The following is a 25,399-nucleotide window of genomic DNA, read 5'->3' on the forward strand; positions in this document are numbered from 1 at the left end:
TATCGGTCTCAGCGCTCCCCAGCTCGGAACGGCTTCCCCTCTCCAGCCCAGAATCCAGGTCCCCAAACCACTTGAGAGAAAATTCTCACCCCTCGCCCCCTTCACTGGCGTCCCGCGGCGGCGCTGGGGTGGGGGAGTGGGTGGGGAGGGGGCAGGGTTTCCCGGGGTCCCCTGTGTCCTCCTCGCGCCCCCCCGGAGGTGTGCAGGGGGAGGGGAGAGCGGGTGGGTGGGACCGGGCCGGGTGGGGGAGGGGTGAGGGCGAAGAGGAGGAGGAGGAGGAGTGTGTGTGCGAGCGTGTGTGGCTGGGGGAAGCCATTGCCTGTTTAATAGTTGCTGTTGCTGCACTTCCGCTTCTCTCCCAGCGAGAGAGAGACACGAGTGGCCAGGCCCAGCCGCAGCCGCAGCAGCAGCCGCCGCGGCGGCACGGAGGAGCCAGACACAAAGAGAGGTACGGGGATCCCCCCCGCCGCCCGCCGCCCCCCGGGCGCGTCGCCGGGCCTCGGGGACACCCCTCGCCGCCTCCCCCGACCCGCGCCTCCCGGACCGCCGGGCACGGGGCTGGGGGGGGGGGGCGCGGAGAGGGGCCGAGGAGCCCCAGGGGTCCGGGGCCCGCCCGCGGGGGATGGGTAGGGACCCCGGGCCGCGTGGGGTGCGGGCCGCCCGCGTCGGGGGTGGGGGGGCATTGTGGCTCGAACTGTCAGCGCTGCCCCGGGAGCCCCCACTGGCCGCTGAGGGGGCCGGGAGCGGGGGAGGGGGAGGCGGGGGAGCCCCGTTTCCCCCCGGGGCGGGGGCCCGCGGGGATTAACCCCTCCGGGGCGGAAGGGCTCATTGTTATTCCTCCGCTGTGGAGGCCGAGCCCCCCCCCCCCCGCACCCTCGCCCCACCCCCAGTAGGGGTGGCAGTCGGGCGTGTGCTCGGGACCCCCGCCCCAGCCGCGCAGCCCTGAGCCGGGCGGCCGAGCCACAGGCCTGCGGGGAGAGGCGTCGGGGCGCGGCGCTGGGGGGGCGCCTCGGGCCTCGTCGCCCCTGCCCCCCCCGCCGGCCTCTCCCTTCCCCCACCCGGGCACCCGCTCCCCGCCTCCGTCTCCCCGTTTCGGCTTCCTCTCTTACTCCTCTCCGCCCCTCCTCTCTTCCCGACCTCGCCAAACTCCACTCCTGGTCCCCGCTGTCTCGCCCTGGCCACTGGCCCCCCGGAACCCCCGGAAAGCCGACTGAAACAGCCCCGAGGCCGGCACACCGCCGGGACCTTCCCTCCTTGCCCCGCCGAGGCGCTCCCCGCCCCCGCCCTGCCCTCCGCCTGCTCGGCTTCTCCCCTCCCTGCCCCGAGGGGAGCCCCGGGGGGCGCGGGGGGGGCGCTCGGTGTGCTCCCGATCGTTTTCCCACCGCGTCCCCAACTTGGGGCCAAAAATAAACAAGCCGCGTCGGATTTGCTAAAGCCTTAATGGGCCTGAAGACTTTGAAAAGCGAGTGGAGGGCGCTGGGCGGCCGGGTGCACCCCTGGCCAAAGCCCTCCTGACAGCACCAGAGTTCCTTATTTACACTGACTGCATGGTCTGTTTCTGTTTTGTTTCTCTCCCCCTGCAGGGGCTGTTTGCGGGGTGGGGTGGGGGGTTCGCTATGTCGGATGACGATTCGAGGGCCAGCACCAGCTCCTCCTCATCTTCGTCCTCCAACCAGCAAACCGAGAAAGAAACAAACACCCCCAAGAAGAAGGAGAGTAAAGTCAGCATGAGCAAAAACTCCAAACTCCTCTCTACCAGCGCCAAGAGGTACCGTACTCCACCCCCAACCCCCTAGGCTTCCTATTTTCCGAACTACCTCTTGTTGCATTTCGTCTGCCTCCCAATGAGGGGTAGCTTGAATGCTCCTCATGGTTTGCGTGTTGTTAAAAATGAAAAAAGGGCCTTGGAAGCTTTAATTATTTTACTCTCCTGCTTCTGTTTTTTTTCTTTTAATCGTTGTCCACGTGCAGCTGTTGTGGCTTGCCTCTCTCATTTCTTGGTGAAGTTTGTAAGAATCCTCATTACTTTTACTAGTGACCCCCAAATCTGATTTCAAATTACTTGTCCCATTAATCACTAGCTTGTGACCCTTCTCAAAGCTGTCATCCCACTTAATTACTAATACCTGCCCAGACAGCTATCAAAATGAATCCTATTACCATCTTGCTTCCTCCTCACCTGTTGCACTATGATTTTTTTTGAGTGGAGCTTTCTCCACAAACTGTGTCAGGAATAACTCCTATTAGTGGGGTAAAAAATTTAATAGGTGAAAGCATGTTTTCAGATGGAACTTAAAGAGATTCTTCTGATTTGGAGAGTTGAGGCAGATGAATTGATATATAATGTAAAATGGATATTCTAGGTTATTTGGGGGATTTTTTTTTTCTCTTTAAAAACTTCAATTTTGCCAAATTTCAGGGAGACTTTTTTTTTCATGATACATCCTCTCATATGCTGTAAAAAAATTTTTATTATTTTTCCAAGCTGAATTCAAACAGTGGCTCTTTTTCTTTACTGTTTTCCTCTATGTCTCTGGAAGAAACTACTTTTTTACCTTGAGCATCCTTCAGTAATATTCTCTGATCTCCATGACCCTTAAAATAATCTCTAGCAGATTCCTGGGAACCCCCATGCCCTTTCATAAATCCTGCTTAGGTGGACGGTCATTAAACTTTAAAGTGGCAAACCCAGAAAGATAGTAAGGAATACAAATGGTGGGTTAAATAGGGGTATCTTTTTTAAAGAAACGTAAAATAAAATGGAATGTGAGTCTTTAATCTCCACTGAGTAGTGAGCCTGGAACTCAGAGTGAAAGTTTGTCCTGTCATTCTCCAGAAATTTGAAAAGTTGGTAAAGTGCTTTGGTGACCTAACCATGGGGGGGATGAAAGAGTGACGTTAGCTTATTTTAAATAGTGCAGAGGTTTAGAGTTAAATGGCAAGATGCCTTCTTAGCAAGATTCTTCTTATTTTTGGAGGGATGGTTTGATGGCATTTCAGCTTCCTGGGAATACAAACTGGCCCTCATTGATTAGTCCTGTGCTCGTTCTTCTAGAACCTGGCATCTCCCCTGCCCACGTTGGATGGGGCTTTCCTTAAATCTCCCCAACTCCCTACTCCTCCCCACCCCTACCTGCAGTACCTGTGCTCCCTGACCCATGCTGGAACAGCTTTTGGCCTGACCTGAGTAAGGCAGGATATTTGCTTTAGGTTATTTGTATTTTTCGTGCACCAGGATATCACCGGCGCACATGAATATATTTGGGGGTAAAAGCACAGGTGTCAAATATAAAACAGTCTCCTTTGTGTCAGCAAATTACTGAGGGGGATTTTTCATTAGACACAATTTGTCCATTTATGCTAAGGAAGTTTAAAAACATATTTGGAAATTCCTGGGAAAAAGAGAGTAGGTGTACAAAAAACGAAAGGTGGGAAGCTACAAGGGGTAATTTTACGTATGAAGTTAACATCAGTTTTATTTTATTTTTTTTTAAAGATTTATTTTTATTTATTTGACAGCGAGAGGGAACACAAGCCGGGGGAGTGGGGGAGGGAGAAGCAGGCTTCCCGCGGAGCAGGGAGCCCGATGCGGGGCTCGATCCCAGGACCCTGGGATCATGACCTGAGCTGAAGGCAGCCGCTTAACCAACTGAGCCACCCAGGTGCCCCTTAACATCAGTTTTAGCTCCCTGAATATCTTGTTGAAAGAGTGGCTGTTAGTCTTAAAGCAGAGCTAAGGTTAATAGTGAAGGAGAGGGGCAGCATATCCAGGAGAGAGTAAGGGGGAAATTAAAATTAGTGGGACCCTATTAAAGCTGATGTCTGAAATACATTGACTTGGAAGCTGAGTGTTGCTGGTGGACTTGGAAGGGGCACATATACCAGGAGATAGAATAAAAAAGAAGCCTGAATTGGTAGACATAAAGTTACTTAACTACATATTGGAAAGTGGTCTCATTTCTAGTCCGTGGATAGAGGAAAAGCCCCCACTGAGAGTGGTCTGGACAAGAATTACTCCGTGAAACATATGTGTGAGTTACTTTTACAAATCTTTTGTCAGTGTTATGGAAATGGTGCAGATGTTAATTGTAGAGATGAAGTGGTTAAAACTGGTATTATACTTTTTAGGTATTTTTTTTTTTTTAAAGATTTTATTTATTTATTTGAGAGAGAATGAGAGAGAGAGAGCACATGAGAGGGGGGAGGGTCAGAGGGAGAAGCAGACCCCCTGCTGAGCAAGGAGCCCGATATGGGACTCAATCCCGGGACTCCAAGATCACGACCTGGGCCGAAGGCAGTCGCTTAACCAACTGAGCCACCCAGGCGCCCCTATACTTTTTAGGTATTAAAGAAGTAACTACCTTTTCAGTAAATACCCTAGAGGTTGGATTGGCAGAAATGAAGTCAATATGTATTTTTATACAAGTTGTGCTCAGGTGGAGGATATTTTTGCCTACGTGCATAGGTCTTAAGGTACAGTCATTCTAACATGCAGATAATCAGGAAACCAGGATTCCAGACTTTTAGTCTAACATACAATAATGAGTCAAACAGCACGGATGTTGGGGAATGTCTCAGAACTGAAATGCTTCTTGGTAGCAGAAGAATTTAGCAGGACACAGATGAGTAGATGTCTTAAAAACTGTGAGCGAACCCCTTTCTAAAGCTGACCAGATTTGTAGGGGACAGGAAGTGTCCTCCAATAGGAAGGTTTAAAGAACTTCCACAATAACCACCCTTAATTTCTCTTTACTTAGACATGGAAAAAACAATGCCTTCTAAAACCTACTCCCCATTGCATCTACCGAGCCTATCTTCCCACCCTCAGAGAACCTTTGGAGAGAGAAAGGCATCCATTGTGATTCTGATTGCCTTTAGAATGTGTGTGTTTAGTTTTTACTCCCGTACTACCTCCGTGAGATTTTTTTAAGTTGTAACATAGCCCTTTAGGGTTTTATGTGATAGGAGCAAGAAAGGTTATAAAAATAGAAGACACCATTTAGTAGATGGAAGAGGCTTAAAGGCCTCAAACTTTGCCTTATTAATTGATGCTCTAAGCGCCTAGGTAAGCAGAAGACAAAGGCCAGGGCTTGGTGTGAACTGCCTGGTGGCGTCGGCCTAGGAGTGGGGGATGGGGCTCTTTGTGAAGTCGTGGGTTGGTGCGGAGATAGACAACGGGGCGGGGTGGGGGATGTCCCGGGCTCTGTGTGCATGGGGGGATGGAGAAGGAAGGGGGCAGACCCCAGGGAATTTAGAGGATATCCAGGAAAAAGCAGGTCCGGAAAGGGGGGCCGAGAGTCCGAGCGCTGTGCGGGACGGAGGCTGGGTGCACCTGTGCGGGCCGCCTGCTGATGTCCGGCCTCGCTGGAGGGGCAGGCGGGGGTGTTGGCGCCCAGGGCTCCACGCGCGGCGTGGGGGCTGGAGGTCCCGGGGCGCGGTGGAGGCGAGCGGGGTAGTCGCCGAGCGTCCCGGCGCGGGCTCTCCCCACCCCTGGCCGGCAACTTCACCGGCCGGGCTGGCGTGCGCCGCTCGAGTCGTCGGGTGCGCGCGGGCTGGGGGCGGGGGAGCCCGGGCGGCCGAGCGGACGGGTCGGCCTTGCGGCCTGCGCCGCGCCGGCACCCCGCGACGCCGGGCAGGTCAGTCAGGGCCCGAGGGGCCTCGCGGGGAGCGGCCATGTTAGCTTCGTCACTGAGGACGCGGGGCGGCGTGGGGGGGGCGCCCTGCCGAGGCGGCCCGGAGGGCATCCGAGGTGCCAGTGGTGACCCCGGGCGGAGACTGGGGGGGCGCGCCCTTCCCACCCGCGCGGCGGCTTGGGTTTCTCGGTCCAGGGGAGAGTAAGTGCAGCGCAGAAGTGACGGTGTCCAGGCACATTCTAATGCAACTTAGGAAACGAGTCCGCAAGCCAGAAGCTTTACAATTATTTCCTAAATGGAAAACCCCGAGAAATACAACTGCCTTAGTGTGCGAGGCAAGACTGGAACCGAAACATTTTAGAGAGTAACAAGAGACCCCGGACCACCAGCTCACTGCCTGTGGGAAAAAAGTTTTTTTCTAACTACGGACCTGAAGCTTTTGATGTGTAGTTTCTTTCTCCCTCAGTAGAACCCAGTTATCATGGCAGGCATTACGGTGGGAGGCTACCAACGCCTTCATGTTTCTTGTGTTTCTCTCTCACTTCCCTGATTCCAGGATTCAGAAGGAACTGGCAGACATCACTTTAGACCCTCCACCTAACTGCAGGTGAGCTTCCTTTCACAATTTTTTCTTTTTAAAATTCTTCTAATCTTTATCTTGGGGGTTTTCTTTTTGTTATTAAAAACTTCTGGTTTTATTCTTTCGGGAATGCTTATTTTGGTGCTAACATCAAGTAACAACTGAAATTGATTAACCTGGGAGTAATGTTTTGATGAGCCTCTTGACAATTTCAGTGCTATGCTGAAGAGAAGTAATGAATTTATCTGGCGTGGACCCTTTCACATATATAAAACAGAACTGTGAAATGAATTTAAAGGTGTACACTTGGCCTAATCGTGGATCTTGGATATATCATTAGGGATGATGTAAAACCTTTTTAGATACTCAGGTTCATTTTGGTTTAGAAAATGGCTTTGCCATCTTAATCTGTTATTCAGGCTCTCTGTTAAGCTAATAGAGCATAGAGTTAAATCACAGCGGATTCTCAAACTTCATTGTATATATAAATTTTGTGTTGGACTTTGGCAGATCAGTTCAGGATGTAATTTGTGGCTTTGATAAAAAGGTTTTGTTTTTTAAATTTTATAGATTTAAGCTCTTCCATGGGGGTGTGCTTTTTTTTATTTCCTCAAAATTGCTTCATACTGCATACATGTGTTTCAGTTTCAAAGCAATTTGATTCCAGCTTTTTGGAGTGTTTGCCAATCACTTTATTTAGAATAACTGTTTTGCTACTGTTGAGGCAAGGTGGAAGACTTGGATTTTATTAAGTCAACAATGAAGTGAGGAAGGACTTAATATGTTGTAATAGAGCTATTTATTTAAGGGAGATTAATTCAAATCTATTACTCCCATAATTTAAAAATTAGGTACAACATTTAACCTAATTCTCAGTTCTCAGGATTAGTATTGGAATGGGATGTGACATTTCAGAAGTGTTCTAAACTTAGAAGTTACGAAGAAGAAAATATTCAGGGGCCGTGCATAGAATTTAAAATAAGCATGTGGAAATATTCAAGTTGAAAAACTAAATGAAATATTTATTAACACTGAAGTTTCTAAGGTATGGTTAATGGGTTAAATGGAAACTTTAATATTGCCATTTTGGTTACATACGTTCTTACTGTTGGTCAGGTGTGGGATATTCTTTGGTAAAATTTTGTCCTGTTTTGTAAGGAAAGTCATTGTGAGTTTGAAATGCTCTTAAATTATTGCTTGTAACTGAACCACTTAATTATTCTCAAGGATTTCTCTCATGGCTTTTAAGAATCTTTTTATACTATTGAGAAAGTGGAGAAATAGGCAAGGGCTAGTAGGGCTGTGACATTTTACTTTTTTATTTTCGTGGAATCATTGTTCAGATAGGAGCTTGTAGCTTCCGCTGGTTGGTTGTGTTGAATCCTTGGGCATTCCCCATGGTAGGTGCGTGCTGTGTAGTTACTGCTCCTGTTTGGTATCGTGTCTCTTCCAGTGTGCCTCTTGTGAGTTCAGATTTTAGCTGATGAAATTATAAAGTTTTTAAAGCATGTTTCAAAACTTACAGCCTCTCAGTATCAAAACCTAATGGTTTTCTTGCAAATACGTGCAATCAGCTTTAAAATTGTAAACACCTTGAAGGTTTTTAATGGGATTAATAACTTAAAAAATAGGAAGAGTACACTTTAGTTTCATACCATTTGAGCTGAGTTCATATGTGAGAGATTTGTGCTGCTGAACATGTAGAACTTTTATCCTTGGAAAACGCTCCTCATTACCCCCTCAAGGTGAAACCTGCGAATGTTTCCGGGCTTGGGTGAAGCACCAAACTGGATGGCTATTGGGTGGTTGGTTGTGGGGAGACAAACTGTGATGTACTTAAACGTTTGTTTTGAAAAAAAATTTCTTAAATTTCAGAAAACGCTAGGCATCTTTAATTTGCAAGAGAATGTATATTATGGTGAGTTTTAAGAATAAACATTGCTTTGGGCGCCTGGGTGGCTGCCTCTGTCCTCTGGCTCAGGGGTCATGATCCCAGAGTCCTGGGATTGAGCCCCATGTCAGGCTCCCTGCTCAGCGGGGGGCCTGCTTCTCCTGCTGCTGCTGCTGCCCCTCCCCCCACTCATGCTCTCCATCTCTCTCTCTCAAATAAAATCTTAAAAAAAAAAAGTGCTTTATTTTCTGAAAGCATTTTTCAGTATGGCTGCTTAGGTAATATGAATTACAGTTTCTACTTTGTGTTGGCTTACTAGCATTACTGACTAAGTGTCATATAGTAGTCCTAGTATTCAGCTAACTTAAATTTGGTTTTGTGTTTTTGTGTTGGTACCTTATGGGATTGAATTATTAAATATTTTAATGTACATTATTTGAGATGGAAGAGGATAATTTGGGGATACTTTTTGAAGTTAAAAAACGTATGGATTAAGTGACATATTGAATGTGTGCATGTTTATTTTTAGTAAATTTTTCTGTTACTCAGCATGAGAGCTCCATAGTTTGGTCCTTCTGAAATTGTAATTTCATCAACTATAAATTCTATTTTGAATGAGTTAAACAATTGACTTTGAATTAATGTATCTTATGTATTAATCCTTTATAAGACTGCCTTTTTTCAATCAGTATTCAGCCTGTGGTTTTAAATTTAAACGTGTTACTTTATTAAAATATAGCATTTGGCACAAGGTAACCTCTCAATACACAGTTGATTATTGCAGATCAGTAGAAGAATTGCTTCTCTTGAAGGTGCACTGCTTGCATTCCAGTAATTTTAGCACTTTACTTGGCAAACTTCAAAGTTACTGAACTTAAACTTGTGTGAAATGCAATTGCTAAATATGTTATAATGTGTGAGCACATAAAGTTGAATCGTCAGTGTTGAATATTGTGTTGAGTAGGTTCGAGTTTTGTTGTTTTGTTTTTTAAGAATGGAGTGCAGATGATATTCAGTGACCAGGTCAGAAGTTTTTTAAGTGAATATTTTAAAATTTTTCTATATTGCCACATAAATCAAATTCTTTGGTATCTAACTATTTGGTTGTGTGTATATATGCAGATGAAATAATAGTCTCCCAACTCGTGTACTATGCATTTGGTTAGACTTTTTCCTTCTGTTTTGGCTATTTGTTTAGGAAAAAAAATACTGTCTTAACTACTGTAATGATTTTCTAAAGCATGCCCTATCCTGCATTGTAAAATTATGCATTTTATTTAAGTTTTTTAAAGTTTTATTTAAATAAAATTATGCCTTTTAGATAGCTGATGTGCTCTGGGCCACTAGAGTCAGTTTTGCACCTGTTAGGCTCAAGCTTTGCTAAATTGACTAGTTATAGCTATATAACTAATCTGTAGACATAAGTGTCTATAGACAGTATGTCTGTATGTAATAAATGGCATTTTCCCAAGTGCTTTAAACTTCAGAATTTACCTAAGGGATTACTAGTATTTTGAGTAAACTATTCATACAGCAACTTGAAATCTAAAAGTTCAGATTTTTTTGGAGTTACTATTTTAGGATAAAATGTCTTTGAGAAGTCATTAAACATTTCAAGCACGGTGGAGAATAATAAAAATAAATTCTTGTTGGGGGCACCTGGGTGGCTCAGTTGATTAAGCGACTGCCTTCGGCTCAGGTCATGATCCTGGAGTCCCGGGATCGAGTCCCACATTGGGCTCCCTGCTCAGCAGGGAGTCTGCTTCTCCCTCTGACCCTCCTCCCTCTCATGCTCTCTGTCTCTCATTGTCTCTCTCGCAAATAAATAAAATCTTAAAAAAACAAAATAAATTCTTGTTTTATATGACTTTATTATATTTAATGATTATTTTTGTGTTTCTTAAACGTGTAAAGGCCACTAAGTAAACGCATTTTATTTTTCTGTAAAAACTATGTAATCAGATATAGTTGGTCTTAAAGCTTTACAGCTAAATCTTACCTTTTTTTTTTTTTAAGATTTATTTTGAGAGAGAGCGAGCATGTGCGCAAGCGTGAGCAGGGTAGGGGGGCAGGGAGGGAGAGAATCTCAAACAGACTCCCTGCTGAGTTCAGAGCTGGACATGGGGCTCAATCCTACCACTCCGAGATCATGACCTGAGCCAAAACACTACCAAGAGTTGGATGCTCAACTGACTGAGCCACCCAGGCGCCCCAGCTAAATCTTACCTTTTTTAAAGATAATTTAAAGGCTAAAGTGAAGAACATTTTAAAAATGTAATGCATTTGTTGTAGAAGTTAAAATTTTTTAACCTTTTTCCCATTTACTAAAAGGGCCGACTATCTGATTTGCCTAACTCATAGTATTGTAAAATTCAAATGAGATTAGAGTTTTCTGTATGTGTTAGATGTTGGTATTATTAGATTTGCCCATTTAGCTCCTTTTAATAGCTCATTTTTTTTTTTAAAGATTTTTTATTTATTTATTTGAGAGAGAATGAGAGAGAGAGCACATGGGGGGGGGGTCAGAGGGAGAAGCAGACTCCCTGCCGAGCAGGGAGCCCGACGCGGGACTCGATCCAGGGACTCCAGGATCATGACCTGAGCCGAAGGCAGTCGCTCAACCAACTGAGCCACCCAGGCGCCCCAATAGCTCATATTTTTTTTTTAACTAACATTGCCTCTTATTGCTTGTATTTTATTTTATTTAATTTATTCATTAAGGTTTTATTTATTTATTTGACAGAGAGAGACACAGCAAGAGAGGGAACCCAAGCAGGGGGAGTGGGAGAGGGAGAAGCAGGCTTCCCGCGGAGCGGGGAACCCGATGCAGGGCTCGATTCCAGGACCCTGGGATCATGACCTGAGCCGAAGGCAGATGCTTAACGACTGAGCCACCCAGGCTCCCCTTATTGCTTGTATTTTAAATACAGTTTTAAGCCATTATACAATAATCTGAGTGAGTGTTTTTGAAAAGTTGAGATGTAGGGGCGCCTGGGTGGCTCAGTTGTTACGCGTCTGTCTTCGGCTCAGGTCATGATCCCAGGGTCCTGGGATTGAGCCCCACATCGGGCTCCCCGCTCCGCGGGAAGCCTGCTTCACCCTCTCCCACTCTGCCTGCTTGTGTTCCTGCTCTCGCGCTCTCTCTCTCTGTCAAATAAATAAAATCTTAAAAAAAAAAAAAAAAGGAAAAGAAAAGTTGAGATGTAGAAGTTGTGCTGTCAAAAGCGAAAAATCCCCCTCATGATCTCTTCTGATCGTGCTCCTTTGCACAGAGATGCTCCTAATATGGAGCTAACTTGCGCTTTGTGTGTATCCTTGAAGATAGTTTCTGTGAATGTACATTGTTGTATTTTTCTGGTTTTATAAAATCTGGAATTGGTGGTAATAATAATGAGATGTCAATTTAGAAATCCCAGGCTGCTAACCTTGAAAGCAAAAGAGGTCCTTTCCTTGCAATAGTAAAGGCCTATACATCTTGTCCAAGTTTAGCTTGCTTTGAATGGTTGTTTGGGTATAAGAAATGTGTTTAACAGAAGTCCTTTACAAAATCCTATATCTTACCTGAAAAAAACCCTTTTAATGTGTTTTTCATCCATCTGATGTTACTAAATGCATTAAAGATAAAAATGTGACTTCAGGATCTAAACACTGTTGAGTTTCATAATAATTTTCATTTGGAATGTTAACCAGTGCAGTGTGCTTGCCTTTATGTGTGTAGAGGAAGTGTTGAAAAACAGCGAGAATCGGGAGACTGGAGTGTCAGCACAAAGTAGCCCCCAAACGAGGGTCAGGTTCCTGGAAATTAGATCATCACCTAGGGCCTGAATGGATAGGAAGGAAGGAAATCTATCCAGAAATGAATTGCTTACTAAATGAGTAGGAACTCTTGTGACTGTTTTGTTTACCAAAAGACCATGTGTCTGGATTGTAAAACTGTACTGCTATTGTCTTTCAGAAAGCTAAACAGAATTACCATATGACCCAGCAGTTCACTCCTAGGTATATACCCAAAAGGATTGAAAACAGGGAGTCGAACAGATTCTTGTCAGTGTTCATAGTTGTTCATAATAGCCCCAAAGAGGAAACAACCCAAGTATCCATCAACAGATGAGTGAATAAACAAAATGTGATATTTACAATGGAATATTATTTAGCCGTGAAAGGGAATGAAGTTCTGATACATGCTACAATATAAGTGAATCTTGAAAATGTTAGGGATGCCTGGATGGCTCAGTCGGTTAAGCGTCTGCCTTTGGCTCAGGTCATGATCCCAGGGTCCTGGGATCGAGTCACATGTCAGGCTCCCTGCTTGGCGGGAAGCCTGCTTTCTTCCTCTGCCTCTGCCTGCCACTCCCCCTACTTGTGCTCTCTCTCTCTGACAAATAAATAAAATCTTAAAAAAAAAAAAAAATGTTATACTAAGTAAAATAAGCCAGACACAGAAGGACAAATATTGTGATTCCAGTTGCATTGAAATACCTAGAATAGGTAAATTCATAGAGACAGAGGATTAGAGGTTTTCAGGACTGGGGGAAGGGAGAATGGGGGGGTTATTTCTTAATGGGTAAATAGGTAAATTCATAGAGACAGAGGATTAGAGGTTTTCAGGACTGGGGGAGGGGAGAATTGGGGGGGTTATTTCTTAATGGGTACAGAGTTTCTGTTTGGAGTGATTAAAATTTTGGAAGTAGTGATGGTTGTACAACATTGTGAATGACATTGAATTTTACACTTAAAATGGTAAAAATGGCAAATTTTACATATTTTACCATTAAAAAAGTTAGGAAAACCCCCCCATACCATTTTTTTTTTTTAAGATTTTTTTTAATCTAGAGCTCTCAAGCACACGAGTGGGGGAGGGGCAGAGAGGGAGGGAGAAGCAGGCTCCCTGATGAGTGGGGAGCCTGTTCAGGGCTCCATTCCCAAGACCTGGAGACCACGACCTGAGCCCAAGGCAGAGGCTTAACTGACTGAGCCACCCAGTCACCCCCCCCACCCATTGTTTAAATGTTAACAGTATTTTGAGGAAAGATTATTATAGTTTACAAGGCCACATTTCACAGTTCTTATAGACTTTGTAAAGGATACTAATATTAAATTCTTGTCACAAACCTTGAGTCCCCGTTACACATGAAAACTGACTGCCTTGAAGGAGTTCATTGTCTAGTAAGGGTGGTGAGAAATGCATGTACAGATCTTGAATAGTCCTTGGAAACATGAATGTTATTTGTAAAGTAATAAAGGCACATTACATGTTATGAAGGTTCAGAGCAGTGAGAGATTGCTTTGACCTGGGTGTGAGGAGTAGTGTCTGGAGCACTTAGATATCTGGGAAGGCTTCCTGGAGGAAATGAGAAGTGGAGTGGGAAGAGTAAGAGACGTCTCTGTAGCACAGGAAAGGTCAGGGGGACACTATTAGGTAAGCGTGAATAAACCTATGGCCTGAGTGGGACAATAAGCAGTAAGAGATAAAGGTTGTGTTCTTCAGTGTCAGGCTGAGGCTTTGAATTTCATTATATAGTTGTTGGAGAATCATTGAAACCCTTTTGAGCTGAAGTCTAATTCAGTTAGAACTGAGTATCTGGATAGAGACAAAGCAAGGGTTGAGCGGAGTTGGGTGGGAAGCAGGAGACTTGGAGAGAACTGCAGTAGTCCAGGCGGGAGGCCAGGTGGGCCTGGGGACAGGTGGCATCCATCAAAGTGGAGAGGAGAGAGAGGTGGAAAGCAGTGGAATCTAGAGAACTTGGCCACTGATTTAGAGATATAGGACTTGAAAGGACTCTCAGGTTCTTTGGGTATTGGGGAAGATGGTGGTGCCATTAACAGAAATCAGTAAGGCCGGAAGAAGAACTTGTTTGAGGGAGTAGAGGGGTTAGATAGATCCTCTTTCCAAGGTTTAATTATTTGTTTTGTTGACCATATACAGTGCTTAACGTATTGCTGCCATGTAGCAGGCTCTCAGTAAATATTTTGTAGTTTTTTTTTTTTTTTTTGAGGGAGACCGGGGAGGGGGAGGGAGAGAGCACGTGAGCCTGGGAAGGGTTGCAGAGGGAGGAGAAGTAGACTCCCTGCTGAGCAAGGAGCCTGATGCGGGACTTGATCCCAGGACCCTGACATGATGACTTGAGCCAAAGTCAGATGCTTAACCAACTGAGCCACCCAGGCACCCCAGTGTTTGCAGTTTGATTATATATTTTATTGTTAATCAGTCATTGAACTCTCCACGTCTACCTAATCTAATTTTAGATTTGTTTAGACAAATGGATTATAAAGTCCTTAAAAGGCAGAGACCATGACTTTTCTCCTTGATTCTGACCCTACATGGTTTTTCCCCCAATTTTTTTAGTTTGAAGAATTTCAAAGCTATGGAAAAGTTGAAATGACACGCATCCTTCTCTCAGCTGTTAAAACTTCACCATATATAATATATATTCAAGGAATTGCTGTATGCTCATGACTTTTTTCTTTTTTTTTTTTTTTTAAAGGTTTTATTACTTGATAGAGATACAGTGAGAGAGGGAACACAAGCAGGGGGAGTGGGAGAGGGAGAAGCAGAGGGAGTGGGAGGGGGAGAAGCAGGGGGAGTGGGAGAGGGAGAAGCAGGCTTCCCGCGGAGCAGAGAGCCCGATGCGATGTGGGGCTCAATCCCAGGACCCTGGGATCACGACCTGAGCCGAAGGCAGATGCTTAATGACTGAGCCACCCAGGCGCCCCCCGCTCATGACTTTTTTCTTGAAACATATGCAAGTGATTATGGATTGCTTTTTCTCTTATCTCTATATTTTGCAGGACCATTTGAAAGTGTGCTGCAGGCATCATGACACATCTGTGTGTTTAGGTTACATGCATTGCATCTGAGGTGGGCTAGCAGGGATGCTGAGGCTGGAACTGGCTTTGGGGGAGGTACACATTAGATTTAAAAGTTTGGATGATGGCTGAAGGACTCCTAATCGCCAAGGGGAAGAGGTGAATTGAGAATTGTGCTCTGAGGAATGTCTACACAGGAAGGGTGGGGGAAATAACGACCTGGAGAAAAAAGCAGAGTAGGAGGAGAGCTGCAAGCCTTATGGGAGGTCAAGGAAATTTTTTTGTTGGCCTTTAAAGTGTAGAATTAAGAGTGTGCTCTGTAGGCTGAGAGGAAGAAGCAAGTAGAAAAAAAGTGAAAATGCGAGGGAGGAAGATACTGTAATGTTTTAAAACACGATTTTAGAGAAGGTGATAGAATATAGAACTGAGGTCATAAGTGGAGAACGTATATTTAGAAAGGCTGGAAGCCTGGAACTTCATGATGGAGTGACAGTTTCTAAAGGATTGGAAGCATTTTTCGTCCTTGAATAACACTCCAGCTACTTGTATTGAACAAAAAGAAGCAGCATCTGTCCCCATTGCTATTTGGTTTGTTCTTTCTGGTAGATTGTAAGTTCCTTGAGAGCAGGGATTACGTCTTTGCCATTCCTACCTTGTCCAAGAAAGAGAAGATAAACAGTACATATTTGTTAAATTAAAACACAGACACAAAAACCTAATTTGAGTCTGATGGCTTAATGGAATGTCTTCATTACCCTCTTCAGAAAATAATGGAAAGAGCTGGGGAAATTGCTGTCACATTTTACAGCTGTCTGTTGCTGGCAGTCTTTCTGACTTGGCACCCAAGCAGTTTTGGCAATTTTCACCTTCTCGGAATCACAGAGGAGCTCTGGACTGCAGTGTGATAGAAAAGACGGGATCAGTGCTTTAGGCTAGATTGAGAAGATTGTATAAAGAAAATACCAGTACCTTTGATCACCATGTTTTGACTTGATAAGATTACTGTTTGCCAACAAGTGAGAGTGGGTTTAGGGGTGCTAAGTAAATTGGACTTCCTAGCGATGTTCCCCCAAATCCTAAGGCTATTCCAGATAGTTAACGTTATAGATGCTGGCACCCGCCTGAGACATCTGACACATTCCCCATCATCAGTGGAGTGAAACAGGGTTTCATAATAAGCCCATTCTTATTCAGCGTCTCGTATGCAGCCATGCTGTAAAGTCAAACAAAAGACCTAGTAAATGGTGTCAGAACATGCCTCTGATCCTCTGGGAAACTTCTTACTCTATAGGCTAAGAAGCTCATCAGAGCCCTTTGCTGAAAAATTGTAATCCAGGAATTGCTGTATGCTCATGGCCTTCTTGAAACCTATATGCAAGTGATTATGGATTGCTTTGTAGGATCCGCTCTGCACTACATAGGTGATAAACCTGTGGAAGGCCAAGGTAATGTCTCAGCCCAGTCAAGAAAATCCTAAGAAGCCAACAGTTTTCATATGCAGAACGTAATTGAAAGTTGTCACTGGGTTTTGTTACCTGGGGCAGCATACTGTTCACTAATATGTCAATTAACAAAGTAGTCAAAAACTTGAATTCTCTCTGCTTTCTAAAGAACCTGAATATGACAAAGGGCAAGGCCAGGCCAAAATAAAGGGACTGTATTATCAAGCTCTTAAATAGCATTTAACATCGCATTTGCCACAGGTGTTACATCTGACTTGATTCTAGTACTGAGTTATGTCAGTATTAAATTTTAAATATTAATAATTAATGGGGAGTCTCAGTAGGGTCTACTAGCATTGAAATGATGGTCATTATGTGTAATACCAGGACATTGAGTATTTGTATCTATTTAATAGATGGGAAATTGATGTGGGGTGGATCCTGATAAGTTCTGTAGAAAAAGGCATGAAGCACATTTTCAAATAGTAATGGATAGAGCAGCTTGGAAGGATTTTACTTAGAGAAAAGTTTTAGGGACCCCTGGGTGGCTCAGTCATCAAGCGTCTGACTTCTACTCCGGTCATGATCTCAGGGTCCTGGGATTGAGCCCCTTGATGGGCTCAGCGCTCAGCAGGGAGTCTGCTTCTGCCTCTCCCTCTGCCCTTCCTCCCATGTGCATACGTGCGCGTGCTTTCTCTCTCTCTCAAATAAAATCTTTTCTAGTCTCCCAGGGAAAGAAGGGGTTGAGAGGATACTATATCACAAGGACCCTGGTGAACTCAGCACTGGAGCTACTCACGGCTTAGTTCTCTATACCAAGTTTGAAAAGTACTGATTTTCCTCATCCTGGTCCTGGCCCTGCTCCCACACTCAGCCTCCAGTTTTCAGAAGTCATCCAGTTCCCAGAAGGTCTGCTTCCTTTACCTCCCTAGCATTTTTACTCAGGGGAGAAGGCCACTTACCCTGTCATGGTGTCAGCGTTCTGGGGGAGTTGTCATCCTGCAGGATGGTGAGGAGAGATCTCCATAGGACCTTGCCGTTTATTTACCATCCATCTATTGTGCTTTAGAACCTAAAGATTGGGGAGTCTCAGGTTCGTTCGTTCTTTTTTTTTTTTTTTTTTTTAAAGACTTTATTTATTTGACAAAGAGAGAAAGAGGGAAAGCACAAGTAGGCAGAGAGGCAAGTGAAGGGTGAGGGAGAAGCAGGCTCCCCGCAGAGCAGGGAGCCCGATGCGGGGCTCGATCCCAGAACCCTGGGATCATGACCTGAGCCGAAGGCAGACGCTTAACGACTGAGCCACCCAGGCGCCCCCTCAGGTTCTTTCTTAAGGGCTTGTTCAAGCCCTGGCTAGTCACAGGGGTTTCTGAGGGCTGTCCTGCTTCCTCCTTGGAGAACACCTGCTTGGAGGGGAGCTCAGTCTGGCTCTAGGGTGGCATCTGGTTCTCAGGGGAAAACTAGGTATCCAGAGGCATGTCCAATTCAGAAGATGAAGTTGTCTCTAAGGGCAGAACAGGCTCTCGGGGGGAGATTCGATTTGGGGCTTTCGGTCTCAAATACTGCACTCAGCTGTTCACCAGTGGGCTTGGCGGGCTCTCTGCTGCTGGTCTGCACAGGTGTCCATGCAGTGCCAAGGGTAGAAGAGCGGGGGTCTGAGTCTTGGATCTGATTAGGACCCCCCAGCTGCTCCCCTGCTGGTAGGTTTGGCTGTGGAGAGCTCTCCACTGGGATGGGAGTGTGCAGGATGCTGGCAATAGGTAAACAGGGTTCCGCCACTTGGGCCACAAGCTTGTGCGGTGGAGGCTGCTGGAGTGACTGGGGTCCTCTTGGCTGAGCCCATCTCACCCAGGAGGACTCAGGTGGGGCAGGGCCCAGCCTGGGTTAAGGAGAAAGGAGAAAGCCCCAATTCCTCTTTTGGGTTCACAGCAGCTCGAGCCTCAACTCCCCACGCTGAGTTTCAAACCTCCCTGGAACTTGAATTCTAGTAGGCAATATAGACAGTAACCAGGTAGAAGATTAGGTAACTACAAGTTGTTTCAGCTAGTAAGAGAAATTAACAGTGCAGTGATGGAGAGTAATTGGGGTAGGGAAATTACTTGGAGAAGGCTTAAAAAGACATTGAGGCAAAGACCTGACAGATGAGAAGGAAGGAGAGAACCTTGTGAAAAATACAAGAAGAACATCCCAGAGTGAGGGAAGCAGAGACACGGAGGCCCTGAGGTGGGGAGTAGTACCATGTGATGCAGAGTCATGTAAACTAGAGTTTGGATTTCATTCTAAGAACACTGGAAAGCCATTCAACGTTTTGCAGCAAGGAAGTGACATTGTTTCAGTAGTGATTTAAAAGTCTTTTTCTACCTTCCTTGCTATGTGGAAGATAGCTGGGAGGAAGGCACGAGTGGAAGAAGGGAAACCAGAAAGGGGGGTATTGCTGTGTTCCAAGCAGCTGGTGATGGCAGTTAGGATTAAGATGGTGGCAGTGGACATGGGGTTAGAATACCTGTACCTGTTGATGGATTGCATGTGGGAGGTAAGAAAAAGGACCAAGAATGGCTCCAAATTTCTGTGGTCTTAGCAATTAGGTAGATGATTGGCCATGTTTTACTGATAGGAACAAGACTGGAATAGGACCACTATTCCAGTGTATATGTGTTTTGGCATGAGGGCAGCATAGAAAATGAGTCCTTTGTGGATATATTAGGCTTTATTTTTTATTTTTTTTAAAGATTTTATTTATTTGACAGAGAGCACAAGCAGGGGGAGTGGCAGGCAGAAGGAGAGGGAGAAGCAGACTCCCTGCTGAGCAGGGAGCCCAATGCGGGACTCAGTCCCAGGACCCCGGGATCATGACCTGAACCGAAGGCAGACGCTTAACCGACTGAGCCACCCAGGTGCCCCATGTTAGGCTTTAGATGGATACCAATGAGGCATCCAAATGAAGGTATCAAATAGAAAATAGAAGTTAGATATAGGAATGGAGCTCAGGGGAGTATTTTAGACTCAAGTTATACTCATAAGCTTGAGATACATATACATTTGGGAAACACCACTATATAGAGGCTCTTGTCTGGGGAATCCCTCAAGCTCATCAAGAGAAGAAAGGTGTAGTGAGAAGAGGGTCCAGGATGCAGACTTGAACCTCTAGTTTAGAGGTTGTATAGTCTGAAGGAGAAGCCAGCAAAGGGGACTGAGAGAGAGAAGGAAAATCAAGAGAGTAATGTCCGAAAGCAGCAAGTGGAAAGCGTTTTGAGGTAGAGTGGTTATGAGTGCTGAAATAACACGGTGAGGTCGGGAAAGACCAGCAAGTAACCACTGGATTTTACAGATCTACTGTAGAAGAGGTGATGCAGAAGAGGGGTTGATTTCAAGACAGAAAAGATGTTTGTATTACTCTGCCCAATTAGAAGATTTCATTGTGTTTTTCCAGGGGAGATGATTTAGTATTATCAGATTTTTACACTTTAGGGCAGAACTCTTAACATTGTGTGATTATTTTTCTTGGGGGGGAGGTGTCTCTCTTTTTAGTGGATTCTCAAAGGATTTGGAAGGGTTTCCTCCTCCCCTACCCCCACTAGAGAAAATTAACTTCTGCTTTACTAGATTCAAGTGCTTTGTGATCTTTATGGATATTATGTAAGTAGTGCCAGGTTCACATATCACATCTTGATGAATCCCTTTAGCAGGGCTTATTTTGTAAATACTAGGGAATGGATAAATTGGAAAATCAGTAAATTGCTGATGCCATCTTTAAATTTTTTTTATATGCTTTGATTTGTATTGATCTTTTTTACTTTTCACACTTGGGGATGCATGAGAATGAGTATATATGTGCTTGCTTTTAATACAGTGTAAATTATTCATCATATTCAATTTTTTTCATCCTTTTAAGATTGGCTATTAAGTTCAAACTTTACATTGAACTTACCTGGAGTTCACCTGGAGTTCTTAAAGCATCATCATATCAGCATCATCCTTCTAATCATCTACCAGTCACATTTTATTGTTTCATATTATCCAGGTACTCTTGGTACTCTGTAACATGATAATTAAGATTGTCCCTTTTTCTGAGATTGGTCTTCCCAAGACACATACTTGTAAATTACACGCAGTAAGCCAGGGGACAATAGGACACCTAGAGTCATTGTTTAATGTGGGTAATAGTTTCATATAAGAAAATGTCGCATGATGCAAATGTTTATCTTAGTATTTCCCAGCAGAGCGGTATGTGTACATAATAGCTTGTGTGTAAAAATTCAGGTGCCAGAGTCCCATTCAAATTTGGGTTTGGGGGACTTGGGGCATGTGATTCGCAAACATCCTGAGTGATCTAGGTCTGGTGTCTTTTTATCCACGTCACCACAAAAGTTATCAGTCAGGTACTTTTTTTTTTTAAAAGATTTTATTTATTTGAGAGAGAAGAGAATAAGCAGGTAGAAGGGCAGAGGGAGAAGCAGACTCCCCATGAAGCAGGGACCCCGATGCGAGACTCCATCCTAGGACTTTGGGATCATGACCTGAGCCAAAGGCGGACGCTCAACCAACTGAGCCACCCAGGTACCGTCAGGTACTTTACAACATTTTTAGTCTCAAAAACATGGTATAGTTCATTGACATTAATTTTGTTTAAAAGTGGGGTCTTTGAGTTATTGATATTTTTCACATTTTCAAATCATTAGAGGTTATCTTCTAGTATGCCTTTATAGTATATGAGTATTTGGAGGAGAAATTATTTGTGGTATCTCTTATCCAAATAACTGACAAATTTCTAAATTAAAATTGATGACATAGAGACATGGTTTTTACTTGTTTTTTTTTGTTTTTTCTTGAATAAACAAATTGATTTAGTAAAGGTTGATTATGTTTTATGGAACTCTTAGTACATCAGAATGTCCTGTGGAGTGTGATCAAGCGCTATTCACTGCTAGGCAATACTAGATGTGAAAGTTGGCTAATAGCATATATAAAAGGAAGAGTTTATTTGCAGTTTTTTTTTTTATTTAAATTCAGTTAATTAACATAAAATGTTACTATTGGTTTCAGAGGTAGAGGTCAGAGATTCATCAGTCTTATACCCAATGCTCATTACATCATGTGCCCTCCTTAATGTCCATCACACAGTTACCCCATCCCCCACACCCCATTCGCCTCCAACAACCTTCAGTTTGTTTCCTATGATAAAAAGTCTCTTATGGTTTGTCTCCCTCTCTGATTTCGTATTTATTTTTTCTTCTCTTCCCCTATGATCCTGTTTTGTTTCTTAAATTCCACATATGAGTAAGATCATATGATAATTGTCTTTCTCTGACTGACTGACTTCGCTTAGCATAATACCCTCTAGTTCCATCCACGTCGTTGCAAATGGAAGATTTCTTTTTTTTGTTGGCTCAGTAGTATTCCATTGTGTGTGTGTGTGTGTGTGTATACGTACGTACATATATATGTATACCACATCTTCTTTATCCATTCATCTGGGCTCTTTCCATAGTTTGGCTATTGTGGACATTGCTGCTATAAACATTGGGGTGCACATGCCCCTTCGGATCACTACATTTGTATCCTTGGGGTAAATACCCAGTCGTGCATTTGCTGGGTCATAGGGTAGCTCTATTTTCAACTTTTTGAGGAACCCCCCATACTGTTTTCCAGAGTGGCTGCACCAGCTTGCATTCCCACCAACAGTGTAGGAGGGTTCCCTTTCTCCGCATCCTTGCCAACATCTGTCGTTTTCCTGACTTGTTAATTTTAGCCATTCTGACTGGTGTGAGGTGGTATCTCATTGTGGTTTTGATTTGTATTTCCCTGATGCCGAGTGTTGCTGAGCACTTTTTCATGTGTCTGTTGGCCATTTGGATGAGACATGATTTTTATTTGTATAATAGGAAGCTTCAGGCTCAGATCCTGGTGCTGGAGGTCACTGGGTGAGATGAAGGTGGCCAGATTGTGTGCCTTCGGTAGGTTAGTGATTCAGACGTTCTTATAAAGGGTTCTGGGAGCATTGAGGGTAGAATTAAGACATTTTCAGGATTGGGAGACATCCTTAAGCTTCAGAAGTATTAGTTGGAATCACAACAGTATTAGGCATTGATACCATGTGGAGCCACAAGTATTTGGCTCCATAGGAAATTTGCTCCCCAAATAAATTTCTCCTACTACACATAATCCTCCTCTATGGGAATACATCTCAGTTTTTCAAGGTAATTTATTGGAATTGGCTTTATAAAATATTATTTTGTAGTAGACTTTGCTAGAACACATTTATCCTAAAGAAAAGGAGATGTTGAATTGGTATACATCAAAGACTCTAAAAGAAAACATTTGTTTTATAACAAGCACCCAGGAGGATATTTTTATAAACATGAAAGATAACTTTCTCTAACCTAAGTATTTCAAAACAAATGTATGTTAAGTGATTATAGTAATGTGTGAGCAGAGACTAGCAGTAAAGATAGCAATATAATATATTACTTAATAGTATATGATACTTCTTTGGCCTTGGTCCTTTTTCTGAGTTATTGTGTCTGTGAAAGTCCTCAGAACGCATAGCTTCAGTTTTCAGCTAGACTGGTAGCCTCCCCAGAAAATGTTTCTTCTTTGTAGCTTAGTATTCTGAGATTTTTGCACATCTGAAGTGTTTATTACATAGTAAACATTGTCAAGTGATATGGACCAGTCCTAAAATAAACCATATGTTGAGGACACAATTCTTGTTAGAACTGTAGTTTGAAATTGATTTCTGTTCTGTCTGGCCGTACTGCTAGATTCTGTGTAGATGCAGGGGTTTCTACTATGACTTTTAATATAGCTGTTTTACATTTATATATATTGGGGGAAGATTCTGTATTGTAGTACCTGCAAATTAAAACACATGATTGTGAGGGGTGCTTGGGTAGCTCAGTCAGTTAAATGTTCAACTCTTGATTTCAGCTCAGATTCATGATCTCAGGGTTGTGGGATTGAGTCCCATGTTGGGCTTTGCCTGGGTGTGGAGCCTGCTTAAGGTTCTTTCTCTGCCCTCCCCCCACTCTAAAAAATAAAATAAAAGACATGATTGTGGAAAAAAAGTAAAAAGTTATTAAGATCTTGGAGCCTAGAGGCACCTGAGTGGCTCAGTCGGTTGAGCATCCAACTTTTGATCTTAGCTCTGGTCTTGATCTCAAGGTCGTGAGTTCAGGCCCCGAGTTGGGCTCCACACTGGGCATAGAGCCTACTTAATTAAAAAAAAAAAAAAAAGATCTTGGAGCCCAATTAATGTGTACAGTGGGAATTTTGTAGCTAAAAGGACTGGCTGCTCCCTCATCTGTGCTCTTCTTTGTGTCCTAATTATTACATGGTATGTATTGATAAATGAATTCTTATCCATTCTCCATTCTGTTGCCAGATGACTGCTGCGTTCTTCTTTTTCCAGAGCCACTCCTGAAACCTTTCTACGTGGTTTTTTGTTCCAGTCCAACTCTCACTGCTTTCCAAAGATATACACTCCCCAGCCTTTTTAGAAAGCAGTCATCTTAAGGTTCTGAAGCTTCTCTGATCTCTGGCAAGCCTCGACCCACTGTAGTGCATGGCTTGAGGGCGATAACATTTGCACATTGTCGTTTAACCTGGAGGTGCATAAAGAGAAATGCTATCTTGTTTTTTAACGGGCTAAGTCAAATCTCAGGATACCTAATGACATTACTGCAGGCTTAATTTGCATTTTCCTTTCTGGTTGAAATCTTTGTCAGTTCGCTCTTGCATTTCTGGCTTTCTCACACCCTGGTGTGCTCCCTCCCCTTATTGTACCTTCTACAAAAAAAGGGTGAGCCACTTGGGTGCAGTTTTCTCATCAGTTTCTTCTGGACATGCTCACTTGAGTTAAAAAAAAAAAAAAAAAAACCAGTTTGTAGACACTTGACTTTTTGAGGGAAGAGATACAGTTGTGTGCATCCAGACTATATATATGAATTGTTATTGGCCTAACTTTGAAGGTGTGATTCATTCCCTAACAGGTATTTACCAGGCCTTGTAGAGTAATAATTAGGTTCCTCGAATGAGTTTTTAAAATATATAACCTACTGAACGCACATCATTTGCATCATGACAATTGTCTGTACTAATAACAGTTTTTTGTTTGTTCCAGTTAAATCTTAGTACTAGGTTTGCCAAGTGTATTGAGGCCTGGAAGGGTTATTAGTGACTCAGCTGGGGTGGGCGGGGCAGTCTCCTACTTGCTCCATCTGTGTTCTCTGCCTGTTCTGCTGTGAGCCAGGCTGAGCAGTACACATCACTGAGCACACTGCCAGTACTTTGGTCTCTGCCTGACCTGGCCTTTTCCATTGTATGGCCCTTTGACTTTAAGATATAGCTGTAACCAGCCACTCCTCACCGTATTCACTTGCTCATTCTAACAATTATTGGACTTTTCCTATAGAGCAGTAAAAAAAGACAGTATCCCTGCCCTTATGGAGCTTACACTCACATGGAGGGAGGAACAATTTAAAAATGTACAAAAGTAATTTCGGGTAATAATACAAAGAAATTGGGACGCCTGGCTGGCTCAGTCGGTTAAGCATCTGCCTTCAGCTCATGTCATGATCCCGGGGTCCTGGGATCGAGTCCCACATTGGATTCCTTGCTCAGTGAGGAGCCTCCTTCTCCCTCTGCCTGCTGTTCCCCCTGCTTGTGCACGCATGCACTCTCTCTCTCTCTCTGACAAAATCTTAAAAAAAAAAAATACTAAGAAAACAGGGTAATGGCATAGTGAGTGACTGGGTAGGTTGGGTCATTGTTATAGGCCATTTTAGGGAGATGGCTGTGAATGATGACAAGGACGTAGGCATGAGAAGGGCATTTTAGGCAGAAAGACAACAAACAGGTGCTATATGGGGAAGGCCAGCATGACTGGCCATTGTGAATGAGGATGAGAGCGGTAGGAGATGAGGTGTAGGCAGAAGTCAGATTTTATTTCAGTAGAAAGCCATTGGAGGGCTTTAAGTAGAGGAATGATATATACCACCACACTCAGCCTATACTTGAAGAATAAAATTCTCATAAAATTTCCAACTCATAA

General features: G+C 43.9%; 1 protein-coding gene and 1 pseudogene across 2 annotated transcripts in view; one reads left to right on the forward strand and one right to left on the reverse strand.

Moving 5' to 3' along the window:
• Positions 1 to 262: 262 nt before the first annotated feature.
• The window catches only part of UBE2E1 (ubiquitin conjugating enzyme E2 E1), a 78,691-nt gene continuing 53,554 nt past the window's right edge, over positions 263 to 25,399 (forward strand). The window contains exons 1-3 of one of the 2 annotated variants that reach the window (XM_021678914.2): positions 263 to 448; positions 1,584 to 1,768; positions 6,190 to 6,240. In XM_021678914.2, coding sequence (XP_021534589.1) covers positions 1,617 to 1,768; positions 6,190 to 6,240 — 203 coding nt within the window. In that variant the 5' untranslated portion in view covers positions 263 to 448; positions 1,584 to 1,616. Of the gene's footprint in view, positions 449 to 1,310; positions 1,551 to 1,583; positions 1,769 to 6,189; positions 6,241 to 25,399 lie in introns of those variants that run through there. The other variant, XM_044920576.1, reaches the window with a different exon arrangement.
• LOC110570627 lies at positions 17,409 to 18,193 on the reverse strand (annotated as a pseudogene).

The sequence above is a fragment of the Neomonachus schauinslandi genome, chromosome 1 (assembly GCF_002201575.2).
Source record: "Neomonachus schauinslandi chromosome 1, ASM220157v2, whole genome shotgun sequence".
Taxonomy (NCBI): Eukaryota; Metazoa; Chordata; class Mammalia; order Carnivora; family Phocidae; genus Neomonachus; species Neomonachus schauinslandi.